The 27,940-nt window shown below is 33.1% G+C and overlaps 3 protein-coding genes and 2 long non-coding RNA genes across 8 annotated transcripts; 3 read left to right on the top strand and 2 right to left on the bottom strand.

Annotated features, from left to right (window-relative positions):
- The first annotated feature begins 1,396 nt into the window (after positions 1-1,396).
- Positions 1,397-14,699, top strand: LOC127263549 (alpha/beta hydrolase domain-containing protein WAV2). Of its 4 annotated transcripts, none has more exons than XM_051292641.1 (8): positions 1,397-1,915; positions 3,077-3,112; positions 3,260-3,338; positions 3,611-3,665; positions 3,831-3,947; positions 4,531-4,695; positions 5,793-6,032; positions 14,454-14,699. In XM_051292641.1, the coding sequence occupies exons 1-8, from the start codon at positions 1,678-1,680 to the stop codon at positions 14,490-14,492; spliced, it is 969 nt and encodes a 322-aa protein (XP_051148598.1). In that variant the 5' UTR covers positions 1,397-1,677; the 3' UTR covers positions 14,493-14,699. The 4 variants fall into 4 exon arrangements, with proteins under 4 accessions (XP_051148598.1, XP_051148600.1, XP_051148597.1 ...); XM_051292643.1 differs by having other exon boundaries at positions 1,398-1,915; positions 5,793-6,027; XM_051292640.1 differs by lacking the exon at positions 14,454-14,699 and adding an exon at positions 6,366-6,658 and having other exon boundaries at positions 1,398-1,915.
- On the bottom strand, positions 14,209-16,430 carry LOC127263552 (uncharacterized). Its single transcript, XR_007841505.1, has 3 exons — positions 16,281-16,430; positions 16,071-16,141; positions 14,209-14,517 (listed from the first exon to the last, which is right to left on the bottom strand). It is a non-coding gene; the product is annotated as an uncharacterized LOC127263552 (long non-coding RNA).
- Positions 16,431-17,027: 597 nt separating this feature from the next.
- LOC127263550 (PHD finger protein ALFIN-LIKE 4-like) lies at positions 17,028-20,181 on the top strand. The gene is made up of 5 exons (XM_051292644.1): positions 17,028-17,223; positions 17,474-17,506; positions 18,046-18,274; positions 18,721-18,844; positions 19,704-20,181. Exons 1-5 carry the CDS (start codon positions 17,124-17,126, stop codon positions 19,971-19,973), a joined length of 756 nt encoding a protein of 251 aa, XP_051148601.1. The 5' UTR covers positions 17,028-17,123; the 3' UTR covers positions 19,974-20,181.
- A 781-nt stretch (positions 20,182-20,962) lies between these two features.
- Positions 20,963-21,376, bottom strand: LOC127263551 (uncharacterized). Its single transcript, XR_007841504.1, has 2 exons — positions 21,245-21,376; positions 20,963-21,121 (listed from the first exon to the last, which is right to left on the bottom strand). It is a non-coding gene; the product is annotated as an uncharacterized LOC127263551 (long non-coding RNA).
- Positions 21,377-23,902: 2,526 nt separating this feature from the next.
- On the top strand, positions 23,903-27,172 carry LOC127263548 (glycerophosphocholine acyltransferase 1). The gene is made up of 8 exons (XM_051292638.1): positions 23,903-24,397; positions 24,505-24,615; positions 24,894-24,951; positions 25,067-25,167; positions 25,266-25,361; positions 25,462-25,555; positions 26,220-26,457; positions 26,543-27,172. Exons 1-8 carry the CDS (start codon positions 24,305-24,307, stop codon positions 26,904-26,906), a joined length of 1,155 nt encoding a protein of 384 aa, XP_051148595.1. The 5' UTR covers positions 23,903-24,304; the 3' UTR covers positions 26,907-27,172.
- Positions 27,173-27,940: the final 768 nt, after the last annotated feature.

Raw genomic sequence — 27,940 nt, 5'->3', positions numbered from 1 at the left:
CGGTCGAGTTTTATAATAAATTTAAAAATAATATTATTTCAATTATTTAAATTTATGTTTACTTTTATATTTTTATTGTCACAAAAAATATTTTCATTTTATTTTTTTAATAAAAGAATATCATTTTTTTTTTTACTTTGAAATAAAAAATTTATATTTTTATCTACTTTTCTTGATGCGTGATTATTTTTATTATACTAAAAAATAAATACTTTTGAGTTTGACACACAAAATAAGTAAAAAAATATGTTTTCAATTGAGACAAAATATATATATATATATACATATCTTTATAGTCCCGCAAAGCATGAACCGGTGTGAGGTGAGCTTTGCAATCGCGGAATAGAGGCTTAGGAATGTAAACGGGATGGGTTATGTAAGACCCGAGGCTCGTCCGACTAAAAAAATATTAGGCTCTCAGACCCGCTCCTCATCAAATCCTCCATGTTTGTGGCCAATCCGAAAATTTTGAATTTTAAAGGAAAAATTCAAATATAATTTATTTTATAATTTAATACTAAAAAAAAATGTTAAAGCACAAAAATATATTAGTTTAGAAAAGAAGAATAATCAAATATTGGTTGTGATTGATGGCAAGTCAAAATTTCAGTTTAAAAAATAAAACAATCAAATGTTGACAACGATCTTCAGTGATATCGGTCAGCGGCAGACAAAACGACGACAATTGTCTCGATTGTGAAGAAAATTGAGGAAGAAACAAACATCAATACAAATTTTATTTAGGAATTGTGATTTTTTTTTTACATTCAAATTTTTTACATAAATATATAATATAATTTATATCATATATATATATATATTAATTATAATAATTATCGTTCGAATTCGGGTCCGGGTCCGAATCGGAGTAATACAAATTTTTAATAAAACCCGTAATCTGCTCCGCCCCGATCGGATTTAAAATTTAAAATTTACAATTCATGCCAAACTATGTTTGTTTGAGACCCGAACCCATCTATTAAGAGCGAATCCGGGTTAACCCGCCCATTTGACATTCTTAAAATGGGCTTAGTCCTAAGTTTTTTAAAAACAAAAAATAGATATTTCTGTTCGGGCTTTTTAGGTCTAATGTTTTAACACGTCTAAACTTTGGATGGACCGAGCCGACCCATAAATTCAGATTTAACAGGGATCTAACGAGATCCAAAAGAACCCACCCAAACTGGTGTGTTTGTTTTAATTTTAAATAAAAAAAAAAAAAATTATTCAATTTATATATGTATAAGTATTATATATTTTAAAAAAAAAACGTAATAATATAAAACAAAAATAATATCTAAATTTAAAAATTCAAATCAAATCATTTATAAATGAACAAATAATGACGTCAATAAAAAAAATTTTAAAAAAGGAGAAAACAATATCAAAACGAACAGCAAAGAGGTTTAACACGAAACGGCGTCGTCTGGTCTGGGCAGGCTTTCGATTTGGAGGAAGAAAAGAAAGAAGAACGGGGCCGGGACGGGAATCGTCGTCCCTCACTCCCACCAACACCAAGTTCGTTCGGAGCTACCTAATTGGATTCAATTCCTCCTCGATCTGTTGCTCACGAGAATCCCACATGCTTCGACGAATCTACAGAGGCTTTTTTAATTATACCCAGTGAAGAAAGTAGAAGGATCGATCCAGGAGGGAAGTGAATCCGTCACTGTACTCATGGTGTCGTACGTGACCGCGTTGGCCTACGGCGTCGGCGGAATAGTGGTCGCCGGAGTCGCATTGCTCGTCGCCTTTCAGGAGAAGTTAGTCTACGTTCCAGTCTTGCCTGGCCTCACCAAATCGTATCCGATTACTCCTGCTCGCCTCCGCCTCTTCTACGAGGATGTCTGGCTCACTTCCTCCGACGGCGTCCGCCTCCATGCCTGGTTTATAAAGCAGTTTCCGGATTGTAGAGGTTTTTCCTTATTCCCTTTTTCGCTTTCTATTGAGCTTATATAAATGCCTTATTGATGAGAGACTGGATGTTTTCTGATAATTCGTTTACATTTAGGGTTTTAATTGGCGACTTCACTTATGACGACTTCACTTATGACTAGGGATTTGTTCAAAGTTTGTTTAGTTGGCTGTAGTGTGTTCTTGTGGAGTTAAGACTGTTGCGTATTGTGTGTGATAGGTAATGGAATGAAATGCTAATTAATTTGATGATGTATTATAAGGCCGTTGTTTTATGAATATGATGTGTGAGATTTTGAACCAGAGAGCTTTCTTCTTGCAGGGTTCTAAAGATTATGTGTTGGGTGTAAAAAATTAATGGTTGTTTTGATTTAGATTTGGATTACATATTCACCATTTTTATGGTAATTTTTATGCTTATTGGCGTTTCAGGGCAGGATTGAGTTATCTAATTGTTAAGAGTTGTGATGATTCTTGCTTTATTGCTTTATTGTTTGGGGGTTTGGATTTGAATATTAAAAGATTTGAATTGGAATAGTTATATGATGTGATATAAATAGATGCTGATGATGTGTTATAAATAGATGTTGATGCAATGTTTTGAATGTAAAATTGATTTTTAGTATAATATAAAAAATGGAAAATAGGTATTTGATTTGATGTTTATGCGGAGAAAATATTTGATGAATAGTAGATTTTTGGGAAAATCCCATAAACGAACACACCCTTAGAGATCATGGGGCTTATATATATTTATATATATATATGGTAGAATGTTAATGAGCATTTTTTTTAATTGATCGGGTAAATCAGTTCTGAAATTGTGTCTTGAAATTATATGTGAAATGCAATGCGTGATGAGAGGAGCTGGGTCGTAGCGAAAGTCATATATGATTACTTGATTACAAGAACTGAACTAGAACATAAAACATATGGTGATTTTGGTGAGTATAAAACCCCTCAATGATACTATTGCTATTTCATGCTGAGCTAGTATTGAAAAGTTGGATATCTGAGGCAAAATTGCAGATGTTGCCTGTTGTTTTCTATTATTCTATTTTATCCTGCTCATTGTTTTTCTTCTGTTGACTTTCTTTTAATGAACTATATATACCTGCTTAAGACACTAGTGATAAGACATGTTCTTTTATATATTTTGCAGGCCCAACTATTCTCTTTTTCCAGGAAAATGCAGGAAGTATCCTACTGTTGATCTATAGTTTGACAATGGCAATTTTGTACTAATGCTTATCACTATGGTATAACCGTATAAGTTGCTTACCACATTTTGAGTTAATTGATCTTGAACTGTTTCAACATTTGGGCCTTGACAAGCCAACTACAGATATTGCTCATCGTCTTGAAATGGTTCGGATAATGTTACAGAAACTAAACTGCAATATATTTATGCTTTCCTACCGAGGGTATGTAATGGACGCCCATTTATTGCCTCTTAAGTCTTAACAATGTCTTCCAGTTTCCTTCAATTTCATATCAAAGTAGATTCTTCTTGATCTCCTTGATTGGTTAAGTACAGATGCTGTCATATCGTATCAAATTCTCTTTCTTCCACTCCTTATCTTTGATTGCTGTTATTAATCACACCATTCTTCTCTCTTTATGTTCTATTGGTGAATATGATTTCTGTGCTGCATATCTAACCGAATCATTCCATTTATCTGCTGTGGGTTCTCAGTTACGGAGCTAGTGATGGATTTCCTTCTCAACATGGTATCATAAGGGATGCACAGGTTTGCCTTCTACCTACCATGTATTTCCTAACCTTTCTTTTCCTTCATTCAATGACTCAGTTGTCTTGCTTCTCTATAAAGTAAAGAATGGTTATTTGAGGAATTTATGTCTGTTGCACAAAACTCCGGGTATCCAGTTAACCAACACCCATGTTTTTTTTTTAGGCGGCACTAGACCATCTAGTTCAGAGGACCGACATTGACACTTCCAGAATTGTGGTCTTTGGAAGATCACTTGGGGGAGCTGTTGGAGCTGTTCTTACACGGGATAACCCAGACAAGGTGATAACACTATGGATGTGTTAGATTAAAAACCTGTGTATGCCTACAAATTCAGAAAACATGGCATGTCTATATTGCTTATTTCCCTAGTTGGTAACTTAGAATTTCTACACTAGCTATGAACCATTTTCTCTGCTGTAAGTTCCTGCCAATGATCAATTTCCATTACATGCCATAGAGATCTCTCCTGATTGGAGGACATAATCAACATATATATCTATCTGAGTTGCCTCTCAAATACAAGTGAATCTTCTCTTAGTATACCCTTATCTTCAACCAAAAACTAAGAACTATTTTCTTTTTCTTACTTATTATGTATCCGAAAATTTTCTAGTGGGTAAATGCTTGCTCTATTGTTCATTTCATATTTCATCCATCCCCACAAATAATTTGTTTATCTTCACTTTATTTATTCTCCCTAAAATCTTATACTGACTTTGAGATGATTCCATGTACTCATGTTTTCCCAGAAGGAAAACCTATTTGAACTGTTGCCATTTGTTCCTGCTTTACCAGTAGTTAACTGAAGTATGACAAAATGTCACTCATAGGGAATTGCTTTCTTTGTCATTATTATCTGTAGGTGCCTGCATTAATATTGGAAAACACTTTCACATCCATACTGGACATGGCTGGTGTTCTGTTACCATTTTTGAAGTGGTTTATTGGAAGATGCAATGTAAAGGGTCCCCGGATTCTAAATTTTCTGGTTCGTTCTCCATGGAATACCATTGATGTTGTTGGTGAGGTGAGGCTACATTTAATTGGATGCTTTTGTTGTGCTTCTTGACAAAATTCATATTACCAACCAGTTTTATATACTTATCAATTAGGCTGTTGATATTCAAATTGTGTTAAATATAAACCAGGCAACCAGCTGCTTCCTTATGACTGATTTGATAATCTTGATAAGATATGAGGGTGTGGTATCCAATACCATAGTAGACTGATACCGCGACACATGAGATTTGAATAGGAGATATAATGGTTTGAAGATGTCAGTGTTGTATTCGGCCTTTCTTACATGCTACCAAATTTATTTTTGAGTACTTGGTAGGTATAGTTATTGAAGATTGCAATGTTGCAATATAAACCTTTGATCAAATATATATATATATATGTGTGTGTGTGTTTGTGTGTATTTCCGTTGTAGTGCTGGCCAATATTAGTTTGTGAGTTTTAAAGTGTACACTGTGTTTGTTTGGGGTTTTGGATTTTGAGTTGGGATTTGAATAGTAAAAATTTTGAATTTGAATAGTTGTGTGATATAAATAGGGGTTGATGTGATGTTTTGAATGTCAAATTGATTTTTAGTATAGTATAAAAAATGAAAAATAGGTGTTTGATTTGATGTTTTTGGGGGGAAAGAATGGGATGAATAGTGGATTAAAAATCCAATCCCCCAAACAAACACACCCTATAAATTGAACTATCATCTTTTTCATATAAGAAATAGATTATATTTAGAAAAATATATGTATCCATAAATGGGCAAGTGTAATGATTTTTGATGTGGAAAGTAGTTGATATTCAGATATAAATGTAGATATACATATTAATGTCCAGGGGCTGTGTTGCAATAAGGATATTGTTGTGATCGTCCGATTCATGTTTAAGCTACATTGGATTTATATCTAACTCGAAGTTGACCTACCACTTTCGGGTGATAAAATAACACAACTCCTGGATCCGTATGAAGCCTAGATTATATACATCACATTAGAATTGTTTTTATAGCTTTGACTTTCTTCAAATATCTCACATACACAGATTTTGTTACTAGTACCTGCCTTCTGTGAGTTTCATATATCACATGTAATTGATGTTTAATACTTGAATCTGCAGATCAAACAGCCAATCCTTTTTCTATCAGGATTACGAGATGAAATGGTACCACCTTTGCATATGGAGATGTTATACGCTAAAGCAGCTGCACACAACCAGCAGTGCACATTCGTCCAATTCCCCACAGGCATGCATATGGATACATGGATGGTTAGTGGTGATCGCTATTGGAGAACAATACAAGAGTTTTTCGAAAAAACTGTGCCAGAAAATGTGGATAACTCTTCCAGAGAGGGTAAGGTTCGAATTTCTTATGCCCCTTTTTGTTAATTCTACTTGCCACACTACGCTCACCAATGCATTATTATTGGAATTTGGAATGCATTGTTAGCATTGCTAACTAATTCAATGGTAGAAAATCGTCAAATCTCCAAAATGAAGGGTTGCTTGACTAGAATGATAAAATCAAAATGTATTTTCAAGAATGAGCCAAATGCATATGTTCCTTAACTTATCATTGCTTATGCATATTCAGCAATGTTTTTCTCCCCTTTTCCGCCAATCGGTTGAATCTTTAGAAGTTTAGGTTTCCTTGCAACACTAGTTACCTCATTCTCTAAACTTTTGTTGCAGATATTGCAGCAAGGTGATCTCCAGGGATCAAGAATATAACTCATCATTCGATTGTTGTAAATCTTTGCAGCAACCAAAATGTCATCCGGTTAGATTAGCCGGTCAAATGCGCAGAGTTCAGGTAATCTAAAAATTTGTTGCCTTTTGGTGATGACCTTGGAATATTGTAATGTTTTATAACTTCGATTGCATAATTGAGTTGTCGAAAAAAATCTGGTATTTATAAGGGAGATAGAGGATTCTGATGGATTGCTTATATATACCTTTTCAAGGGATTTTGGTTGCCTACATAATTACTCTTTTTTGACAAAAGCGGGGTAGACCCTTGGACTAAAACCTGTAAAAAGTAGTCGAGTTGGTGTAGTATGATGACGGGCAATCTTAAGGTAACCTTACCAATGCCCGGGACTTCCAATGGTAGCTTACTTGGTTGGCGTGGTTGATATTTCATTGTGATAGTTTATTCATTTAGGTTCGATCTCAAGTCGATGCGTGTACGGATTAAAAAAAAAAAAGGACTCCCAATGGTTTCAAATATAATTACATATCCATATTGATGTAGTTTATCCAATATAATTTATTTTCTCAGTAGTTTATAAACTATTATTGCAATTTACCGTATAGCATAAAATGATAAAAAATACAAAATATAAATACAAAACATACTTTTCAAATCATGTCAAATAATATTAAAAATAGAAAAATAAACTTACCTTTCAAATCATATCAAATAATATTAAAAATGGGAAAATAAACTTACCTTTCAAATCATATCAAATAATATTATATTTGATATATATATAAAACAAGTCCATTCCTAAACAGTAGGATTTAAGATTTTGTCCGTCAGAATTTGGCTACGATCTTGATTTTATGGGTTAGAATTTATTTGATACGACAAAGCTCTTGATTACCCATGTTTAAACCTAAAATAAAATTTAACATTTGTCTTTTTACAATTTTAAATTAAAATGGTTTATTTACATATTTTAAATAAAAATATTATTTCCAATAAAATATTATATCAAAATACTATTTAAATAAAAATTTAAATTAACAGTTAATTTAAAATCACAATCAAATAAATATATTAAATAAAAAATATAATTAAAAATTTATTTAATAAAATTTAGACTATTTTAAAATAACAAAAATATTTAATAATATAATTTGTTTGTTATGTTAAATATTTAATTAAAAAATATATTGAATGTAATTATAACATAAGCCCTCTTCATTTTCCTCCATTTTATTTGTTTAGGACTTTTATCATTGATTTAAATTTTTTTAAAATAAAGTAAAATTTAACACACATAATAAGACAGGTTAAATAAAAGTTTAATTAAAAAATTTAGACCAAGAAATATAAAATCAATGAATTTTACTTTGGTGCTATCACTACAAAATAATAGTATTTTATTAGTTAGTAGAAATTATGCAAAAAATTTTGATATTTTTACTATTTGATTTTATATATAAAAAATAATTATACATGTATATGTTTGTAATTTAGCTAAGTATATTTTGGTATAGTATATGATTATTAAATTATAAATATATTATTATACATATAATAAAAAAAAAAGTAAAAATAGCAAATTCTTTTATAAATTTTACTAACTAATACTTCATCCTCCCTTAAGCATTTAGTAATTGATCTACTTAACATAATAAATACTTTTTTAAGTATATAATTGTAAAATATTTATATATTTTTTTTATTAAAATTCAATATAATATTAATATTAAAAAATTTAAGTTAAAAAATAATTTGGGTCGATGAAATAAAAATGTTAGAAATATGAAAAGACAGTGATATGCATAGAACAAACACACCCGTGCGGCTGTGCCTATCTGTCTGCTCTCGTCTCCTCCCTTTCTCACTTGAAAACCACTGTGTCTCCGGTGCGGTTGTGCTTTGCCGGAAAGGAGGGAGGCGCTATCGGCGGTTCTAGAACTGTCGAAGATGTTCTCATTGATTTCAAGCCAGGCGCAATGCCTTGATCAGAGCTCTTACCACGGGTCAATTTTCTGCTCTATTTTTTTTTTTTTAGTATTTCTATATTTGGTGTATAATTGGATTGTGGACATGTCACGCGGTGTTCTTTTTGTTGCTCGGTGCTTTTTGTTTCAGGTTTAGGGTCGGTTTGTTCGTCTCTGGCGCATTCTTCTGCATTTGTTTTATAAACGGTGTTTTCTGGTTTATTAATTTATATTTTTGTAATTTCAGACGTCGAACATTTTTTCCAGCAGTGTGATCCAGGCAAGTATATTCTAAGTGCTTGCCCTAATCTCTGGTTATGTTTCTTAATTTTTTATTTTCTATCTCCGTAAATTTCTAATTTACCGTCGGCAGGTGTGAGTTAATCCACTAGTTAATTAACTTTATGGTTTCGGATTAGAAATTTTGCTGAGTTTTTGCATTCAATTTTTTCAACTATTTGAAATGATTATTTTTGTGTGCTGTATACTTTTGTAATTGTTAGAATTGTTCACAGTTTCATGTTGAAGGTTTAATATTTTAATTTGATTTTCTGCTCTGTAGTCGGTTAGAAGTCTTCAAATTGGGATCTTGGGATCTGTGGGATTGAATTATGAGGTTTTACTAATGCCATATTATGAAAAAATTATGGTTGTTATTCGGATGTGCCATGCTTACCACTACTTAATGCCTCTGTTCCTCACCTTTAATTTTTCTGTATTTTTTTAGATCCAATCCATTTAATCATTTTCCGGTGACCTTATTTAGTTGGTATATTCTGCGAGCAATTTTTTGCAGAGAAGGAAAATCTTTGCCTTTATGAATTTTCAAATGAGGTTTGAGAAGTTAATTTACCAGGCGAGGAGCTCCTGAGATTTCGGAATCTACTCTGGGCATAAACTTTGCTTAGAGACGGCAAAGAAAAAAAGGATTGGTTGACTCTTGTTGCTGTGCACAGTTATGCATGGCTACTCTCTGGTATTTAATTTTTGGTGCTAGATTTGGTTTCAATAAAGCTGAAAAGTGTTTCAGAATCTTTGGCCTTACATAAAATTGATTCTATTATTTATATTTATTTTTTGTTGGTTCCAGTGATTGTAGAGATTTTTGTTAAATATCATTGCTAAGTATTAAGGGAGGATATATTTTCTTCAACTAATTGTAGTTATAAAATGACATGTGAGAATTTTAGGCATAGGTTGTGCAGTACTTTCGGGCTTTTTTGGCATGTTTTGATGTTTTGAATTGTATATTCAGATAAGCATGATCGCACTATTAGCTTTGAAATTATGAAAGGACCGTGATATAGGAAAATGGGTTAGGTGTGGTTGTAGTTGCCGGTCATGGACAGAGGCGCTTGCGGCGGTTCTGTAGAACCGTCGAAGATGTTCTCATTGATTTCAAGGCCAGGTGCAACACCTTGATCAGAGCTCTTACCACCGGTCACTTTTCTGCTAGTTTTTTATTTTTTATTTTTATTTTTCAAGTATTTATATATTTGGTGATGATTAGATTCTCGACATATTATATTATGTGGTGTTTTTTTTTTTGTGAATTTGTCGTTGCTCGGTGCTATTTGTTTCAACTTTAGGTTTGGTTTGTTCATCTTTGGTGCATTCGGCTGCATTAGTTTTACTAACTTTGCTTTCTGGTTTATTTATTTATTTGTTTTTATTTTTGTAATTTTCAGATGATGAAGATTTTTTTTCAACCTTGTGATCTAGGTAAGTATATATTGATTGTTTGCCCTACTCTAGGGTTATGTTCTTAGTTTTATTCTATCTCTGTAAATTTCTGATATATTGTCGGCGAGTGTGAGTTAATCCACTTGATGGTTTCCGATTACAAATTTCTGCTTAATTTTGGTGTTTTTCAACTATTTGAAATTATTGTTTTTGTGTGTGGTATAAGGCTGAACTTCTTTTTGAATTGTTCAGCTTCATGTTTGAAGGTTTAATAATTTAAGTGATTTTCTGTTCCGTAGTCTCTAGTAAGTTAAAAGTCTTCAAATTGGGATTTGTGGGATTGAGCTATGAGGTTTTACTAGGGCTATACTATGAAAAAATTATGATTGTTATTCGTATGTACCATGAGCTGATTGATTCCTCTATTCTTTCTGATTTTTGTTTGATTCAATCCACTTAATCATTCTCCGGTGACCTTATTTAGTTGGTAGTTTAGAGGAATTTTTAGGGCATTATCCTTTCAAATGATGGGAACATTACTTTGAAACTTTTGTAGAGAAAGAAAATCTTTACCTTTATGGATTTCCAAATGAGGTGTGGGAAGTTAATTTTCCGAACCGAGGAGGTTCCTCTTGAGATTCCGGAACCTGCTCTGGCATAAACTTTTCTGGAGACGGCATGCAAGAAAAGGATTGGTTGACCCTTGTTTCCGGGCATAGTGATGCATGGCTACTCTCTGTGGCCATTTATTTTGGAGCCAGACTTATTTCGGAATCTTTGGACTTATTTGAAACTACTTTTATTATTTTTATTTATTTTTCTGTTGGTTCTAGTGAGTGCTAAATTTTTGTTTTTGATTATATCATCAGGCTAACTATTAAGGGAGGATATATATTTTTTCAATTATTATGGAGTTATATAATGATGTGACCGAACTTTAAGCATAGGTTATGCAGTTGATTCGGGTTTTTTTGACACGTTTTAATGTTTTGAGTTGTTTCTTCAGATCAGCTCTCTATTATAATTATTTATTGTCTCGACGCTTGTGTGTGCGCGCACATAAATCACTCCATCCACTCAACCAATACCCCCAAGTAATGGTGTTCTAATCGAATGGCATTCTTGAGGAATGGATTGCGGGAATTTGTAGTTCTGTAGTTGCATACCATGAATCAATATACCAGTTTCTGGGGCATGTGTAAATTGTAATGAGCCGATTATTATGCTAAAATCTTTGGTGGTCTTTGCTTTTGTAAATTTGTATTTTCTCTCTTATTATTTAACTGTGCAGATCACAGATATATATATATATACATCAAAGGAAGAATGTCTAGAGATTCTATTCAATACTCTAGAAGTTTCTAGGACATTCTATATTTCCTAGGACAACAAGTACGCTATACTTCCCCATACGCCTATCATAACTATGCTACATATTCCAATACAGTTAACAACTTTCAAATAAAATAAAAATTGCACATGTTTGGGTATCATAATCCTTAGAATCAACCTTTGACCTTATTTCTAGTACTTCATTTCTTGTAGGTTTTCTTTTAAACATTGTTGCTTGCCTCTGGTTGTAGCTTATATATTATAGTTTGCATCTCGATTCTACAACTTGCTTGCAATTTCACATGTAAGTTGTAGGTGGTCATTTTTGTTTGTTGGAGTTGGGTAGGCAGTAGGAGTACTCTAAGGAGTCTCAGATGTCCTTATACTTGTTTTCTTGATTGAAAGATTTTCGATTCTTTTGTGTATGCTTCTTGGTATAAAATTGGTTAGCTTCCTGCACAAATTAAACGTGCATCTTTTGTGAATATTAGAGCAAACCATCCAAGGCACAACCACCAAAGGACCAGATGGAGAAAAAGAGGATGAGGTATTCGATGCAGATGAAGAGTATGAGAATGGCGATACCTTGTGTGGAATATGCGGAGAAAAGTATGCCTCATACGAATTATGGATCTGCTCTGACATGTGTGAGAGATGGCTTCACGGAAAGTGTGTCAAGATCACTCCGGCTAGGGCGATCCACATCAAGGTGTTCAAGTGCCCGAGGTGTAGCAACAGGAGAACCCGTCAGTGATCGTGACCTACCACTACCGATTTAGATTCTAAGAAGTCTTGGACTCCTTATACTTGTTTTCTTGATTGAAAAATTTTCGATTATTTGATGTATCCTTATTGGCCTAAAATTGGTTAGCTATCTGCACAAACTAAACGTGCATCTTTTGTGAGCTTAGAGCAAATCATCCATGGCGCAACCACCAAAGGACCAGGTGGAGGAAGAAGAGGACGAGGTATTGGATGAAGGTGAGGAGTACGGGAATGGTGAAACCTTGTGTGGAATATGTGGAGAAAAGTATGCCTCAGACAAGTTATGGATCTGCTCTGACATGTGTGAGAGATGGTTTCACGACAGTGTGTCAAGATTACTCCGGCCAGGGTTGAGCATAAGGTGTTCAAGTGTCCTATGTGTAGCTACAAGAGAGTCCTTCAGTGATCATGAGCTACCACTACCGAGCTTCTCAATTAAGTCTCTCTCTCTCTCTCTCTCTAATTGTGTTGCGGCTAACCATCTTGTTCATGGTATTCATTGACAGTTCTGTGCATTCTAGCGATACCCACTCTTAGGGAGTTTTTCGTGTCTTTTTTTTTAAAAAATTTATTATTAAGTGATTGTGAATTATGAATTATCCTCAAATTTCATTTTGTGTTGATGGTCTATAAGTTTTTGTGTGAATTCAATCCTTTTACCTTCTAACAAGAAGATGTGTAGTGATAAGAGAGCTGATCAAAAGCTGCACCACCGAGCTTCTCACTTTAGTTTCTCTCTCCAGTGACCTTATTTAGTTGGTAATTTGCGAGGAATTTTAAATGATGGTATCCAACAATACTCTGAATTTTTTGCAGAGAAGGAAAATTTTTGTGTTTATGGATTTCCAAATGAGGAGTGGGAGGTTAATCTACCAGCCGAGGCTGTTCCTCCCTCCCCCATAAGCTTTGCCAGAGACAGCATGCAGGAAAAGGACCGTGACTCTTGGTGCCAGATTTGGTTTCAACAAAAACTGACAGGTGTTTCCGAATCTTTGGACTTGTTTTGATTCTATTATTTATATTATTTTCAGTTGGTTCTAGTGATTGCAGAAATTTTTGTTTTTGATCGTATCATCAGGCTAAGTATTAAGGGAGGCTATATTTTCTTCAATTATGATGGAGCTATAAAATGATTTGAGCGAATTTTAGGCATGGTTTGTGCAGTTGATTCTGACTTTTTTGGCATGTTTTAATGTTTTAAGTCGTATCTTCAAAGCATGGTTGCGCTATTAGCTTCGAAAATGTAAAGCATCACCTGAAGTAGCAATATACTTTATTATATGTCATCTTCTAAACGTGGTATTCCATTATGCGTGGATACAAATTAGGTTATTGGTGGTAGCTTTCCTTTTAAGCGTATAATCTTATCACTTTTGTTCGGGTTGGGTTTGATATCTAGATTGTGTTTATTTCCTGAAATGAAATACTTATGTGTAATTTTTAGTGGTATGATTAGGATCTCAATGCACATAATTAATATCAAGCAGAATTTCTTTTGATTTGTTTTTTATTTCTTTATTGTTATGCATATCGGATGCAGTAACCGCCTATTCAATAGTATAAATGATCTTGCAACAATATTCGAAGTTGTGACAGGAGCTGCAAAAAATCGAGTGAAGGATAAATGATCCAACTCAAGAAAATCCAGGGGCTATGTATTCAATAAAGGATATTGCTGTGATCGTCCGATTCATGTTTAAGCTACATTGGATTTATTAGATACTCGAAGTTGGATCCATATGAAGCCTAGATTATATACATCACATTTAAAATTGTTTTTATAGCTTTGACTTTCTTCAAATATCTCACATACACACAGATTTTGTTACTAGTTCCTGCCTTCGTTGAGTTGCCGAATGCCACATGGATGGTTAGTGGTGATCACTATTGGAGAACAATACCAGAGTTCTTCGAAAAAAACTGTGCCACAAAATGTGGATAACTCTTCCAGTGAAGGTAAGGTTTGAATTTCTTATGCCCCTTTTTGTTAATTCTACTAGCCACACTACGCTCACCAATGCATTATTATTAGAATTTGGAATGCATTGTTAGCATTGCTAACTAAGTCAATGGTAGAAAATCGTCAAATCTCCAAAATGAAGTGGTTGTAGATGATAATATTAATACCCGAATCTAATGCTTGAATAGAATGATATAAATTCAAAATCCATTTTCAAGAGTGAACCGAATGCATATGTTAATTTACTTATTATTGCTTATGCATATTCATCAATTTTTGGTCCCCCTTTGTCAATCTGCTGAATCTTTAGAAGTTTAGGTTTGCTTGCGACACTAGTTACCTCATTCTATGAACTTTTATTGCAGATATTGCAGCAAGGTGATCTCCAGCGATCAAGAATATAACTCATCACTCGATTCTTGTAAATCTCTGCAGCAACCAAAATGTTATCCGGTTAGATTAGCCTGTCAAATGCGCAAAGTTCAGGTAAACTTAAAATTTGTTGCCTTTTGTGATGACCGTGGAATATTGTGATGTTTTATAACTTCTATTGCACAATTGGGTTGTCGAAAAAATTCTTGCATTTAAAAGGGAAATTTCTACAAGGTTTGTGATGGATTATTGCTTGTATTCATTTTCAAGTGATTTTGGTTGCTCCGGGTAAATCCTCGGTCGAACCTATTAGCCTGCAAGTTAGGTTCGACAAGGCAAGTCACATTAAACAAACCATGTGTGACAGACAAAACCGGGAGGCGTCGAAGTTTGAACTTATGACTTCACGGTCACAAGTCCATCCTTACACCACCAGGGTATCCCTAGGTTATCCCTTACGGATGCCTATATAATTACTCTTTTTTGACAAAAGGAGAGGGTAGACCCTTTGACCAAAGCCTATAAAAAGTAGTCGAGTTGGTGTAATATTGTGACTGGTGATCGTAAGGTAACCTTAGCAATGCCTAGGACTTGCCAATGGTGGCATAGTTCGCAGGTTATTGCAATTAGCTTAAGGGTTTAAATATTATATACTTAAAGAGGGATTGGTTGTAGTGCTTACTAAAGCTATTCGACACTAAATTGATTAGCTTAGTCAGCAATTTTTTATTTTTTATTTTTGGATGAAGTGGGAACCCGCAGTCGCTACTCGAAAGTGCGCACTGGGTAAACCCCCGGCCGAACCTAATACCTTGCGAACTAGGTTCGACGAGAAAGTCACACTAGGCGACATATACGATATGTGGTTAATGTGTCTGTATATCATTAGCATGTATTGCCTATGTTCTATCATGTTAAAATGTGGTATGAATTGAGATGAATGATAATATGTTGTCATATGGACTATTGTCATGAGCTTAGTATGTTGTATTTATATTATATTATGTTAATGTGCTCAAGTACCATGCTCAATATCAACATACTTACAACAATTATTTAGGTTATTTCTAACTCATTAATTTTATTTATAACATTCTAATTTATAATTTTATATCTTACTTCAAAAAAAATATTTTTTAAATATTTTATTTTATTACTTTTTATATTTATAACTAACATTATGTTTTAAAATTTAAAGGAAAATAAAAAGATTGGTGCAACCCAATATAAATTTGGTGTGTTGGTTAAGCAGTAGAGGTGGAAAATAAAATAATTTAATAAAATTTTCGGATTTTTCTAAAAGCATATTCGGTATGCTTCTTTGATCACATCAACAATAATAACGTCATTAATATAAGCATATCGACTATTATTACGTGAGAAATATAAAAATAATAAATATATATATATAATGTATTAATATTTATGAAAAACATGAGAAAAAATATATATATAAGAACAAAGCCAAAATATAACATAAATAAAATTAAATATTAAAAAAATTGAATTATTTAATAACAAAGTAATTATTCTTAATACAAATTAAATCATTTAGGGGTTATTTTGAAGACAACAGAATGGTTCTTTCCTTCATGGCACATGGTACTCACTCACAATCTTCACCATCATCCCAATCAAACCGGCAATTGCCGGCGTCGGAAGTAGGTGGGCGACGGAGAACCTGTATCCAATCTATCGGTGAATTCCTGTCGATCTCTCTCAAAAAATAGCTATATGATACAAATCTCCCAAACATCAAGAAAATAAATAAATAAACAAAACCAGAACCCTAAAAAGAAATTAGGGCAAGATTACCATACCGCTGTCGCCATTGAAAATTATCGGTAGAATTGCTGTTTCTCTCCATAAATTTTACAATTGAAAAACTAGAAAATTAGGAAGAACTATGAGGGAGAAGAAGAGAACACCAGAGCCCCATTATAAATATATATTTTTTTAAATAAAAAAAAAAAACTAACAATACCTGCCAAAGTTATATAAAATACTAGTCTTTAAGAAGAAATATGATCCAGTTTTACGTTGTTAGAGTTTAGGGTTCGGTTCAGTCGGAATTTCTCTAATATGATGTGCCTTTGATTAGGACTATCAAAAAAAATAATAAAATGATGCTTGCTTGTCAGAAATTGCCTAATATGACACACCTCTTAATTTTACCGGTCAAAATTTACCTAATACTTTATTAGTATAGTTTACGGATTATTATTACTACTTATAAAATATCATAAAAAACACACACAGAAATACATTGTTAGGATTTAGAATTCTGCCCGTCTGAATTATACGCGCCTGTTAATTTTCTGAAGTTTACCTAATATAATACGATATTTAATTTTGTTAATTTTATTTGTCAGGATTTACCTAATATAATTTACTTTATTGGTATAATTAATTTTACAGATTTATTGTTATTTATAACTCATCATAAACATAACAAAACAAATACAACCAATACCTACCAAATACTCCTATATTGAATAAATAATAATTTTTAAAAAATTAATAAAATAAAATGCTATATAATAAAGGGGTGTGATATACGTACCAACAAAAACACCAGCGCCCATCTGTCTGTCTCTCTCGTCTCCTCTGCTCTCTTTCTCACTTCAATTTTGAATAGACTCCGGCAGTTGTGCTCGCCGGAAATGGACAGAGGCGCTCGCGGCGGAGGTTCTAGAACAGTAGAAGATGTTCTCATTGATTTCAAGGCCAGACGCAAAGCCTTGATCAGAGCTCTTACCACAGGTCACTTTTTCTTCTCTCCTTTTTTTTTTTTTTTTTTTTTTTTTCTTAAAGAATTTCTATGTTTGGTGTATGATTGGACTTTGGAAATGTCATTTAGTGTTTTTTTGTGAATTTTGTTGTTGCTCTGTGCTTTTTGTTTCAGCTTTAGGGTTTGGTTTTCCGTCTGTCTCTGGCTGATTATTCTGCATTCGTTTTATGAACTGTGGTTTCTGGTTTGTTTATTGATTGATTTTTATTTTTGTAATTTCAGACGTTGAAGATTTCTTCCAGCAGTGTGATCCAGGCAAGTATATTCTAATTGCTTGCCCTAATCTCTGGTTGTGTTTCTTAATTTTTGATTTTCTATCTCCGTAATATCTAATATAATCCAATTTAATCCACGAGTTAATTAACTTACGGTTTCGGATTATAAGTTTGTGTGAGTTTTTGTATTCAGTTTTTCAACTATTTGAAATGATTGCTTTTGTGTGCGGTGTACTTTTGAATCTTTTGAAATGTTCACAGCTTTATTTCTAAGGTTTAATACTTTAAGTTGAATTTCTGTAATGTAGTCGGTTAAAAGTCTTCAAATTGGGATATGTAGGATTGAGTTATGAAGTTTTACTAATGCCATACTATGAAGAAAGTATGATTATTGCCATACTAATGCCTTTAATTTTTTAATTCTTTGATTGTTGCCATACTAATGCCTTTAATTCTTTAATTCTTTCTGATTTTTGTTCTACTCAATCCACTTAATCATTATACAGTGACCTTATTTAGTTGGTATTCTGCAAGGAATTTCAAATGGTGGTATCTAACAATACTCTGGAATTTTTGCAGAGAAGGAAAATCTTTGTCTCTACGGATTTCCAAATGAGGAGTGGGAGGTCAATCTACCAGCGGAGGAGGTTCCCCCGGAGATTCCTGAACCTGCTCTGGGCATAAACTTTGCCAGAGACGGCATGCAGGAAAAGGACTGGTTGACACTTGTTGCTGTGCACAGCGATGCATGGCTACTCTCGGTAGCCTTCTATTTCGGAGCCAGATTTGGTTTCAACAAAGCTGACAGGTATTTTAGAATTCTTCGATTTGTTTGAAATCGATTTGATATATTTCTTCGATTATTATGGAGTTATAAAATGATGTGGCAAATTTTTCGCATAGGTTGTGCAGTTGATTCGGACTTTTTTGGCATGTTGTAATCTATTGAGTTGTATATTCGGATAAGCATGGTTGCACTATTAACTTCGAGTATACAAAGCATCACTTGAAGTAGTAACCTACTTTATTGTATGTCATCTTCTAAAACTGGTACTCCACGACACGTGGATACGAATTAGGTTTCCAGTGGTAGCTTTCCTTTTAACCGTATAATCCTATCACTCGTGTCCGGTTAGGGTTTGATCTGTAATTTTCAGTGATGTGGTTAGGATCTCAATGCACATAATTAATATCAAACAGGATTTCTTTTGGTTTGTTTTCTAATGCTTTAATTGTTATGCATATCGGATGCAGGAACCGCCTCTTCAATAGTATAAATGATCTTCCAACAATATTCGAAGTTGTTTCAGGAGCTGCCAAAAATCAAGGGAAGGATAAAGCATCCAACTCAAGAAAATCCAAATCTAACTCGAAACAGGTAAAAGAATCACCTTTTTTCTGTTAGTATGTTAGGCAAGGGAGCATTTATAGAATTTATCTCGATTAGATTCAGTGGTAGCATGTGCATATAAACACGTGTCCAACTAGAAATGGTAAGATAAGGGCTTTATTAATGGTTCTTCGTAGCTTGTCTGAGTTAAGTCGAGTATGTGGTCTACTTTGATATGAAAGCTTTTAGAACAGTTCAGGGTTTATTGTTAGCGCTAGTTAGACAAGAATGCATTCATAGAATATTATCTCGATCAAATTCAGCGGTAGCATGCGCATATAGACTCGTGTCCAACCAGAAATGGTAAGATAAAGGCTTTAATAATGATTATTCATACAGCATGCATTAGTCGGTACTGTTCTTCCCTGCGGCTTGTCTAAATTAAGTCGAGTATGTGATCTAACTTTGATATGAAAGCTTTGAAAACAGTTCAGCATTTATTGTGAGCCCTAATGGCATTCTAAACACAGTGCATTTTTGAGGGAATGGATTGTGTGAATTTGTAGTTAATTTTACATATTGTAATGTTCCGACTATTATGCTAAAATCTTTGGCGGTTTTTTCTTCCAAATAGAATAAAAATTGCACATGTTTTGGTATCCTAATCTTTAAAATCAACCTTTGCGCCTCTGGTTGTAGCTTATATTTTATATGTCTGCATCTCGATTATAAGTTGTCATTTTCGTTTGTCGGAGTTGGGTAGGCATTAGGGGTACTTTGAGGAGTCCCGGATGTCCTTATACTTGTTTTCTTAATTAAAAGATTTCGATTCTTTAGTGTATGCTTCTTGATCTAAAATTGGTTAGCTACCGGCACAAACTAAATGTGCATCTTTTGTGAATCTCAGAGCAAATCATCCAAGGCGCAACCAAAGGAGCAGGTGGAGGAGGAAGAGGAAAACGAGGACGAGGTCTTGGATGAAGGCGAGGAGTATGAAAATGGCGAGACCTTGTGTGGAATATGCGGAGAAAAATACGCCTCGGATGAATTCTGGATCTGCTGCGACCTCTGTGAGAGATGGCTACACGGAAAATGTGTCAAGATCACTCCGGCAAGGGCTGAGCACATCAATGTGTTCAAGTGCCCGTTGTGTAGCAACAAGAGAACCCGTCAGTGATCGTGAGCTTCTAAGTTAGTCTCTCTTTTCTCTCCCTAATTGTGTTGTGGCTAACCATCATCTTGTCCATGGTATTCGTGGACAGCTCTGTTCATTCTAGTGATACACCGTCTTAGGGAGTTTTTCGTCGTTAGTTTAAGCTATATTTGTCTAGTGATTGTGAATTGTGGATTAATTCTCTAATTTCAGTTTCTGTTGAGGTTGGTAACTTGGTAGTTTTTTATCGCAAAAGTTATAAAGCATATTGTGTGCAAATTCAATCCTTCGCTATCTATGTCGAAAATCTAGTCCGTACCTAATCACGGCACGGCACCGTTATTTATTTTGATACTAGCATATACTTAGTGGTGTCAATTCGTGTTTTCGGGTTGCATTCGTGTCGGGTTGAGCTATGGGGTAAACAAAAAAATTGTCAACCCGAACCCCGAAATTTGACTTGAAACTCTAGACCCGAACACGACACGAATTCTTTCAGGTCGGGTTCAAGGTGACCTGAATTGGTTTCAGGTCAACCTGAAACATGAAAAAACCCGAAACTTATATTTGATTTTTATATATTGGGGTTCAACTCGAAAAATGATCCGAATACGATACAAATATTTTTCATTTTGAATTCGGGTCGACTCGATTTTTTGCAAACATAAACCTGAAAAATTTCAGGTCTAACGGATTCGATTTTTCAGGTGGGGTTTAATTTTAGCACCCCTACATGGAGAGTTTTTCACTAAGTATCACAATATTAGGATTCCGACATGTTCATTAAGCGCTGCACGAACACGAGACCAGTTAGAGATTCTAATCCTAAATCCTCGTCGTTAAATCAATGCTTAAATCATCGAAATCCGACAATTCCGTCTACAAAATTGTTAAAGCACCAGGAATTCCTATTGCAAAATCTTATCTAATTCAAACATTGCGATTCATTTCTATTCTGAAGATTATCTTCATTCCAGAAATGCATACATATATCCAACAAATTAGAAGAAATCTCTATTAACGCCTGATTCCGATTAGAAACGTATATAAAATTTCTAGAAATTCTTCAATAAACGATGCGAATTGCTGAATCGATTCACACGATTAATGTGTCCTAGAATCAGAAACGATCGTATTCTTCCGAGTTCCAAAATTTTACGATGAACAGCAATCTGCATTACGTATCAAATCAGATCATATTCTCCGCGTACGTACACACAAAGAGATGAAAGATCAATCAATTAAAACATTAGTTGCAGGAAAAGCAGCAGAATCAATGAATAGACGATTCTTACACGAAATTCGGGGGAGCATCTCTGCGAACCTTCCGCTCTCTGCTTGGCCTGAGGCTGTGTTGTTTTGAGTTGTCCGTTTATATACTTTTGAAGCTCAAATTATACGAATGGGAAACGATGCCGTAATTTCCCTCGCCGTCCCTGTACTTTTTCTATGCTTTCATTATGCAAACAATTAAATTTGTAGTATAAATGCAAATTGTAAAATTAGTTTATGAAAATTAAATTGTATTATATTAATCATTAAAATAATATGAATAAGATCCGAGTTAAACCTAAAATTGAATATCTAAACCCAAATCATTAATTATGATAAACACTCCGTCTATCAATATTGTCCCAATTATTATTTAAGATTGTTCTAATAAATACCCATTCTTACTCAATTATCAATTTATCTTTACTTAATTTTTTTTATTTACAAAAATAGGACTATAAACTCTAAACCAACTAGACCCAAAAGTGTTCTAAATTTTTTCCATCTTCCATTAATTTACACATCCATATTATACTCCGATTCTAAAGGTAACATTTATTTTTCTATATTAATTTTTAAATATTAATTATTATATAAAAATATAATACATATAATACTAATAGAATAAACGTTCGTACAAAATATTATATAATTATAACAATATTTTTAATATTAATATAATAATAGTAAAAGATAAATGTAATCCTTTACACGCACCGAGGGAAAATATAAATTTTCTTTAATTTATTACAATTTTTTTAGAAGAAGTACCCTGAATTGTAATAGGATGAAAAAAATATTTAGGGAAATGTGAGAGGCACAACAATTAGTATCATATCCTATTTTTTCTCGGCTGGATCATTTCATTTAATTTTCTTGAATTGCGGAATTTACTAATATCACTGTGTGTGTTTATTTTTCATAGTATTTTAAATTAGTTTATTTCATAGAAAACAAATACTATTATTTTATTTTTAGTATATAATATGCCCCATATCATTATGCAAACAAGAACAGATTATGCAATCAAGGTAATATTTGACTTTAAATAAATTAGTGTTTTCACCCAATTTGTTTTCATATTAATAAAAAATATATAATACTTATTTTATTTATTCATAAAAAAATTAGTAGATAATTAAAAATATATTAGTAAAAATAATTATCCTATGATATAAATAATTATAAATTAAGATTAAGATAACTAATTAGTTTAATTAAAATAATAAAAAAAATTTAAAATGAGATTAAAATGTGTAATCATTTTATAAAAAAGGGAAGTGACATGGTACGTGGGACGGACAGAAACGGCAACGTGGACATAGTATCTGAGACAGAGGGATTACTTTTTTTCATATTTCACATAATAAAACATTTCAATTTTAAAAAATATATAAAATCCATATAATATGCTATAAATGTCTTCCGGCGTATACTTTCAAAATAATTAAATTTTATTTATATACATAAGTAATACTTCCTCCGTCCCAAAAAGAAATATCTATCTTCTTTTTTCACGTAGTTTTAGAAATATTAGTATTATATTGAGATATAGTGGGAATAAAGTATAAATGACTAAAATAACCTTGTTAGTATGTGTGATATAAATGTAATGATATTTGTATAATATATTGTGAGTTGTAACGGTATTTGTAATATTAAGTAGATAGTACAATTACTAAAAAAGGAAATGGATACTTTGTTATGGAACGGATTAAAATGAAAAAATAGATACTTTATTATGGGACAGAAGGATTCCTATATTTCATATTTTAGAGACAATTCTAAGATTATAATATCCAAAAGGGCTGCGTAAACCTAGCCTATTTACCTATTATGATGATTATTATTATTATTATATCTACTCCTTCGTTCCCATATAATTTGTTCCTATTTTTTTTTTTGTCCTTCCTATATAATTTGTCATTTCTATTTTTGGAAATATAATTATGCACTTTAATCGTATTTTAAATTTTAAATTTTATAATTTTCTTAATTTTAATAAGATATTTATTTATCTTAATCTTAATCTATAATTATTTTTACTAAATAATAATTATTTTTACTAATACACTTCTTAATTATTTACTAATTATACTTTACCTAAATTATCGTGTCTACGGTAATACACCCATATTACATAGGACGGACGGAGTATTATTTTTAATATAGTGGAAACCGCAGTTGCTACCGAAAGTTACATTTAAGTAAATTTTCAATCGAATTTAATACTTTGCAAACTAGATTTGACAGGTAAGTTATACTAAAAAAACTTATGATTTCAGGGTCATAATATATAAACTAAAAAAATATATTCAAATTAAATTAAAAATAGATTCCTCCGTCTCAAATACTATATAATATTTAAAAATAATTAATAATATTTATATATATATTAATATACACTTAACTCTATCACATCACATCACTCAAATAAAAAAAAATCTCGTGCAAGAAACAAATAACTATTTCTCTGCTACTTAAATTCTCCTGCAAAAAGGAATGGAATTATAAAATTTAAAATATAATTTAAGTATATAATGATTTTTAAAAAAAATGAATACAGTTTTTAAAATGAACTATTTATATTATATCATGAAATCAATCCAATTTACCACTCAAACAAACAAACAAACAATTCATATAATAATAAATAATGTTATCCCATCGCCATCACCACCGCCGCGTTGAATGCGAACAGGAAAGTTCTACAAACGGAAAGAATCATCCTCTCGAAGAAATTCAAAAACTATACAATCTATCATTCAACACCTATCCATCTATAATCTATCTCTCTCTCTCGCTTTGAATCTGTCCTGATGTTTTGGGTTGGCCGCTTTTAATCCATCGACCGTCACTAGGACCTCGCCGAAATCGATTCATATCATATCATAACATAACATCCTCTTGCTTGGGATCGAGTTTCACAATTCAACTCGTTATTGTTTTCTGACAGCAGATTTGTTGTGGTTATTGCCCAGCATTATTCCTTGATATCATTGATAATAGTAATACCACGTTGAGAGGCTAGCTCGTTCAATTTGAATCGCGACGAGAATCCAGAAGCAGAGGCTGATTGGAAAATGGCGGGAAATGATGAAACCATGGAGGTGGAGTTGTCTAACGGGGATCGGTACGGCGGTAAGGTCAAGCAGAGGCTGAAGGATCCGACCAAGGTAGGGATTACGCGGTTTCGAATGCGTGTGTGAATTTTTTGATTTTGGGGGTTCGATTTAGGGTTATTGGATTGCGTGCCTGAGTGATTGTTGTTGAATCCGTGCAGAAAACGAAGGAAATGCTGTCGAAGCAAGCAGTTCAGACGAAGGAGATCTTGTCCAAGCAGGCCGTTAAAATTGCCAAGCAGGCCGAGGAGCATGAGCAATTCATCAACAAGGTTCCATAGTCATGGCGCGATTTGCTAAATTACTGTTGTTTTTCTTCATTTTGTTTCCATTGACCTTTGGATTCTGTGTAACTAATTGAATGGAATACAAAGTATGTGTTTAGAGTGTTTTGAATTTGAACTTTTTGTATAGAGTTTAGGTTTGGGTTGTAAGAATCCATTTCTGTAAATGGAATAGTGTCAAATGGATGTCGAACAAAGAAAGCTTTTGTAATTGAGTTTGAACATTTAGCATTAATGGTGGTTGGTTGTTTGGTGTTCTTGTGTAGGTGACACATTTGCTCGGTGTTCTTGGTTTCGGAGGGTTCTGCTTCATTTTGGGTGCAAGTTAGTATATTTATGACGTATTGGAACACTTTTTCTCTGTTTTAGCTATGCAGCTCGTCGATTGTTTTACTGTTGTTTGATGATTTGGTTACCTTTTGTGGATTATAATTATCAGGGCCGCAAGATGTTCGTTATCTGTACTGTTTGTTCTATGTGATTTTTGTGCCGCTAAGGTGGATTTATTACCGTTACAAGAAATGGCACTATTATCTTCTGGTGAGTTCCTGCGACAAAATCAGTTGTTATTCCTATTATGTTTTTCAGTTTGTTTGTAAAAGGGAAAACATTGATTCGGTTAAATTACGGATATGTAGGATTTTTGCTATTATGCAAATACCATCTTCTTGATCATGCTTCTGTGTTATCCCAAAAATGAGAAGTTCTTCATGGTTTGCTTCTCGTTTGCTGAGGTTAGCATTCAGCCTAGTTTGATTTCTTATCAATATTGATGGATTACTTTGTTTCGATTATCAGTTTCTTGTTTTGAACATGTATAAACTGGTGGCGCAGGGGCCGTTGGCTTGGGCACTAATTGTTTGGCGATGTAGCTTAGTGTTCAACTCCATGGACAAAATTGTGAGTGTATTTATACATCTTTTGCCCGGTAAGACGCCTCTTCTTGTTTCTTGAATATTAATTTCACATGTCTTTGCTGGTAATTCGTCGATTCATGTGGGGTTTGTGTTAGATTGAATACTTTAAATGGATTAAATAAGTCAACCCTAACCCGACCTATTTATTATTGTGGCTGATTCGTGTTGATTCGTATACATAATTAAGTCGAAATTCTTAATTATTTTTTTTCATATTTTCGTGTTATGTTAGTTTTTGTTGGTTATAAATTAGATTAAATTATATAAAATTGAACTTAGTTTAAATTAATATGTAGACTAATTATTAAATTATAACTATTTTATATATAATAAATATATTAATTAATATTAATATATCATAATCGAATTGTCGTGTCGGATTCGAGTTGAGAGTCTCAATCCTAACTCGATTCGTTTATTGTAGTGTTTGATTCTTGTCAAGCCGTACACATAATCGGGTTGAAATCTTTGACTCCAATTATTTCGTGTCGAATTATTGTATCGTGTCAGTTTTTGCAGCTCCGTGTCAATTGAAATACTTTCCAATTCTTGAACACATCCTAGAACAGAGCTTCCGTTTTTGTCATTTTCCTCTGATTAATTTGTCGAATTTTGAACACATCCAATAACATAGCTTCCATTTCTGTCCTTTTCCGATGATTAATTTGCATCCAGGCTTGGTTTTCTTCACAATCCGGTGGTGGGATCCGGTGTTCTTTGAAGCCATGCATCCAGAAGGAACTGCTCGACGAGCATCATGGCCGTACGTGGAAAGCAAAGTGAATCTATGGACATGGCTGTTCTTTGTCCCACTAGTTGCTTACAGTGTGTGGCAACTCCTATATTTCCTCATCGTCAACGTCCTACGCCGTCAAAGACTTCTGCGAGACCCCGAGGTCATGACTTCTTACAGGTTCGAAACTCGTCGTAATTAATCCCATCACTAATCAAAGGCATCCATTGTTTACAAAAAAAAGAAAAAATTCAATCTTTCACAGGGAACTTTCCAAAAAGGCTCAGAAAGCAAACAACATATGGTGGCGATTAAGCGGAATGCTCGGGGATCAGAATCGAATGTTCATGTACATTCTGCTCCAAGCATTGTTCACGGTAGCGACAGCGGCCCTTACAGTCCCAATATTCTTGTCCTACGAGCTACATTGCACTTTCCAACTACTCAAAGTGTCGGCAGCTGTTTGGAACGGCGGTAACTTCTTGCTAGAAGTGATGCCGCGACAGGTCATTCTCAAGGAGAAGAAGAAAATTGAATTGCAGCCGATTGAGCCCCAGCCCGACCCGTCATCTATGGATCAGTCGACGAACACAGACAATGCTGCCAATGAGGTGATCCTTTCTGACTAACAGTTTATGATCAAATTAAAAAGTTGCAAAAGATATCGTTTGAATGTAATTTTCTGCCGGCCGGGGACTTGTTTTCGATGAACTTGTCGTGTTTTCGGTATTATTTTCTGGTGGCCTCCTCCATGGTTGTTATTGTTGTGTTGTGTTGTGTTGATGATCAATTTGTATAATGTAGCAGTAGTTGTGTTTTGTAGATAAGCTGTAAGGGAATCTAACACTTCTCTTGTGTTTGTTTTGTGTGTTCTAGAAGTAGTCTTGTTATTTCATTTGTTTCTTTGTTTGTTTGGATTTATATCTAGATTGTATTTTGATATTTCTTCGAATTTTTATTTACATGATATAATATTTTATGTTTAGAGTAATCTTTTTAGTTAAAATGTGTGGGTGAAAATTTTTTGTTTGAAATTTCAAACCAAACACATTTTCTGTTGTGTTCGGCTGTGGGATTCTATCCCAAATTACTGTTTATCAAAAAATTTTTTTCAAAAATATCAAATCAAATACGTCAATATCTATTTATATCACTTCGTTACTACTGTTCAAACACTATTCAAATTTAACTATTTATATCATTTTATACAGCTATTCAAATTTTGTTCAAACCTCAATTCAAAATTAACCTCCAAATTATTTTATTTTAGTCCATAATTTACTCATCAATTTCTTGTTTTTTTTTTTATTTTTATTTTAGTTTGGGAGAATTGAATATCAAAATATTTATATCAAAATAAGATTTAAATAGTTGATTGTAATGATAAAATAATAAAATAATGAAATAAATAAATTTTTTACGTATGTATAAATTTAAGGAATAAAAAAACAAGAAATAGCGTAATTTTGATGACAGGGAGTATTATATTTACAAACTTGCAAAAATTTGCTGAACAAATATAATACAAATTGAGCACATAATTTAGCTGCACAAGATGAAAATAATCTACAGTTACTATCGTTATTGCACATGATATAACAAACAAAATATATTTTCAAATAAAATTTTAAAATATCTATTGTCAGAAAATTTGACTGAATAA

This window comes from Andrographis paniculata, unplaced genomic scaffold, assembly GCF_009805555.1.
Source record: "Andrographis paniculata isolate CXL003 unplaced genomic scaffold, ASM980555v1 Contig69END, whole genome shotgun sequence".
Lineage (NCBI taxonomy): Eukaryota > Viridiplantae > Streptophyta > Magnoliopsida > Lamiales > Acanthaceae > Andrographis > Andrographis paniculata.
Note: the sequence above shows the minus strand (reverse complement) of the source record. Positions and strands in the feature narration are given on the sequence as shown.

Excerpts from the sequence above, each read along its gene's own strand:
- LOC127263549 (XM_051292641.1), top strand. The coding sequence starts at position 1,678 with ATGGTGTCGTACGTGACCGCGTTGGCCTACGGCGTCGGCGGAATAGTG. Across the intron at positions 3,113-3,259 it reads TTTCCAGGAAAATGCAGGAA|ATATTGCTCATCGTCTTGAA; the intron begins GTATCCTACTGT and ends AGCCAACTACAG. Across the intron at positions 6,033-14,453 it reads ACTCTTCCAGAGAGGGTAAG|ATATTGCAGCAAGGTGATCT; the intron begins GTTCGAATTTCT and ends CTTTTATTGCAG.
- LOC127263550 (XM_051292644.1), top strand. The coding sequence starts at position 17,124 with ATGGACAGAGGCGCTCGCGGCGGAGGTTCTAGAACAGTAGAAGATGTT. Across the intron at positions 17,224-17,473 it reads GATCAGAGCTCTTACCACAG|ACGTTGAAGATTTCTTCCAG; the intron begins GTCACTTTTTCT and ends TTGTAATTTCAG. Across the intron at positions 18,275-18,720 it reads GGTTTCAACAAAGCTGACAG|GAACCGCCTCTTCAATAGTA; the intron begins GTATTTTAGAAT and ends TATCGGATGCAG.
- LOC127263548 (XM_051292638.1), top strand. The coding sequence starts at position 24,305 with ATGGCGGGAAATGATGAAACCATGGAGGTGGAGTTGTCTAACGGGGAT. Across the intron at positions 24,398-24,504 it reads GGCTGAAGGATCCGACCAAG|AAAACGAAGGAAATGCTGTC; the intron begins GTAGGGATTACG and ends GAATCCGTGCAG. Across the intron at positions 25,362-25,461 it reads TTTGCTTCTCGTTTGCTGAG|GGGCCGTTGGCTTGGGCACT; the intron begins GTTAGCATTCAG and ends CTGGTGGCGCAG.